General features: G+C 33.0%; 1 protein-coding gene across 1 annotated transcript; it reads right to left on the bottom strand.

Moving 5' to 3' along the window:
* Positions 1–646: 646 nt before the first annotated feature.
* LOC140919709 (serine/threonine-protein phosphatase 7 long form homolog) lies at positions 647–1966 on the bottom strand. The gene is made up of 2 exons (XM_073366322.1): positions 1806–1966; positions 647–1130 (listed from the first exon to the last, which is right to left on the bottom strand). The coding sequence occupies exons 1-2, from the start codon at positions 1964–1966 to the stop codon at positions 647–649; spliced, it is 645 nt and encodes a 214-aa protein (XP_073222423.1).
* Positions 1967–2185: the final 219 nt, after the last annotated feature.

The following is a 2185-nucleotide window of genomic DNA, read 5'->3' as shown; positions in this document are numbered from 1 at the left end:
ATCGAGATATTTGAGGGAGATTGAGAATTGAGATTTTTTTCTATAGATATGATTTCATTTCCCAGATTACAAGTGATTTTGTTTTTCTACTTTGAGAGATTTGAGGTGTAAGAGAGATTTGGGGGTTTTGAGAGATTTTAGGGTTTTGTAGAAGGCGGGACTGGGAAATGACGAGAACGCACGATTGTATGATAAGAACGCATAACTTATTTTGTTTTCTTTGAAGGGTGGCAGCGGTTGTCAAAAACCGTCGCCTGAACTGCCGTAGTGTTGGAGCGGAGGCGGTTCTTCTCTAAACGTCGCAAGCTAAGTGCCGCAATTTTAAAAATTTCTTGTAGTGTTTGTTAGTAATATATGCATAAGAAAAATAAAATAATAAAAATAATATAATGTTTTAATATATTACATCGTTAACGGTCATGTGATCAATTTTTTATCGACATCCAGCGGTATGATAACGAGGTGTATCGCCAAATTTCATACCCTTTCCACTATATCTACGAAAATAAATTTGAATGTTAGTAAATAAATTTATATATTTATAAATATAATATTTAACTTTTTTTTTTGATATTTACCTTTTTGAGAATGGAAAATGAGGCTTAAGATTACTAATTGGTGCAAGAAACAGCATATGGTACCATGCCTACGTTTGAAGTAGATGTGAACATCCCCCAATCGACATAACACCGGGTTCAGATGCACGACACAATTCTCTATAAAGTGTTGTCAAGCATGTTGAACCCCAACTATATTGTCCTGTCTCTCGCAAATCTCTCAACAAGTGCAACCACATAATATGTACTCTGTTGTGAGATTTGTCAGGCATTAATATGCCGCCAATCAATTCTAAAATGTATGCTCTACAATGTATAATTATTTCTTCATTAGATGATTCTGGAGTTAACATTGAAAATGCTTCTCTTAGCCATTTTAATTTTATAAAATTCCATTTTCTTTGGGATTCAGGTGGCATGACTCCTACCAAATCTAAAAAATCATCTGTCCATGACACCATAGTTGATCCAGTTACAGCTTTACCCCCAACACGTAAGCCAAGTAGCAACACAACATCTTCTAATGTTATGGTACATTCACCCGTTGGAAGATGAAACGTGTGGGTTTCAGGTCTTCATGTTTCAACTAAAGCAGTAATAAGTGAATTGTCTATTTTATAACTTTCTATTTGTGATACGTTACCAAACCCGACTTCATTCAACAATGGAATTATTAAAGAATTTGGTGCAATGTGTTTATGGCTAAGTGATCTTAAATTTTGAGATGAATCCTGTAATAAGAAAAGAATAAAAATATATTTGAAGATATTAGAATGAGATGAATCATACCATAGTATAAAAAATATTTTAGAATGAAACTTAGTATAAAATATATAAAAAATATATTTTAGAAGATATTATAATAAAACTACATTTTAGAATAAAACTTAGTATAAAATATATAACATAAAGTATTGTATTACTTACAAAATTTTGAATGTGGTGTAGCGCTGATCTGTGATTATCATCATTCCATAACAATGCCATTTAGATGAAATATAAAGACCAAGGAAGAAATATTAATAGTGAAAGAGTGAAAATATAAAGAAAATTGAAGTTGTTAAGAGTGACGAAATATGATCATAGACGTAGCCTATTTATAAACAAAACAATACTTTGAATGACCAATAAAATATTATGCATGCAAGGATTATATTTGACAATACACAACAAGCACTTTGAAAATACACAATGGCATGGATTAGATTAGACGAAGAAGACTAGGCTGAACACAAGCAAGTTCCCAACGTGAGTATAAATTCAGATTCCATCCAAATCGCCTTTCCAAATGGCGATTTCTCAAAGCTTTTTCCAAGGTCGCCTTTGTGAATGGCGACTTGCTGCAGGTGTGTCACGAAGGGGATGTCACGAAGTCGCCTTTGGGAAAGGCGACTTGTAAGGCAACGCATGCATGCACGTCTAGGCTAAAACAATGGCAATGCAAAAGAGTTGAATTATCACAATCGAATTCCACAAATGTTGGCAGTATTTTACAGCATTGCATGTATCACAATTAGTCTTCTATAATTGCATGTATTACAATTGGTTGTCTATAAAGATGATATATTATTTCCATTGCATTTCATCTCAATCTCAATATCTGATTTTCATATCAATGACACCAAAAA

Source organism: Cicer arietinum, chromosome 3 (assembly GCF_000331145.2).
Source record: "Cicer arietinum cultivar CDC Frontier isolate Library 1 chromosome 3, Cicar.CDCFrontier_v2.0, whole genome shotgun sequence".
Lineage (NCBI taxonomy): Eukaryota > Viridiplantae > Streptophyta > Magnoliopsida > Fabales > Fabaceae > Cicer > Cicer arietinum.
Note: the sequence above shows the minus strand (reverse complement) of the source record. Positions and strands in the feature narration are given on the sequence as shown.

Excerpts from the sequence above, each read along its gene's own strand:
- LOC140919709 (XM_073366322.1), bottom strand. The coding sequence starts at position 1,966 with ATGCGTTGCCTTACAAGTCGCCTTTCCCAAAGGCGACTTCGTGACATC. Across the intron at positions 1,131-1,805 it reads GAATCTGAATTTATACTCAC|ACCTGAAACCCACACGTTTC; the intron begins GTTGGGAACTTG and ends TGAAACATGAAG.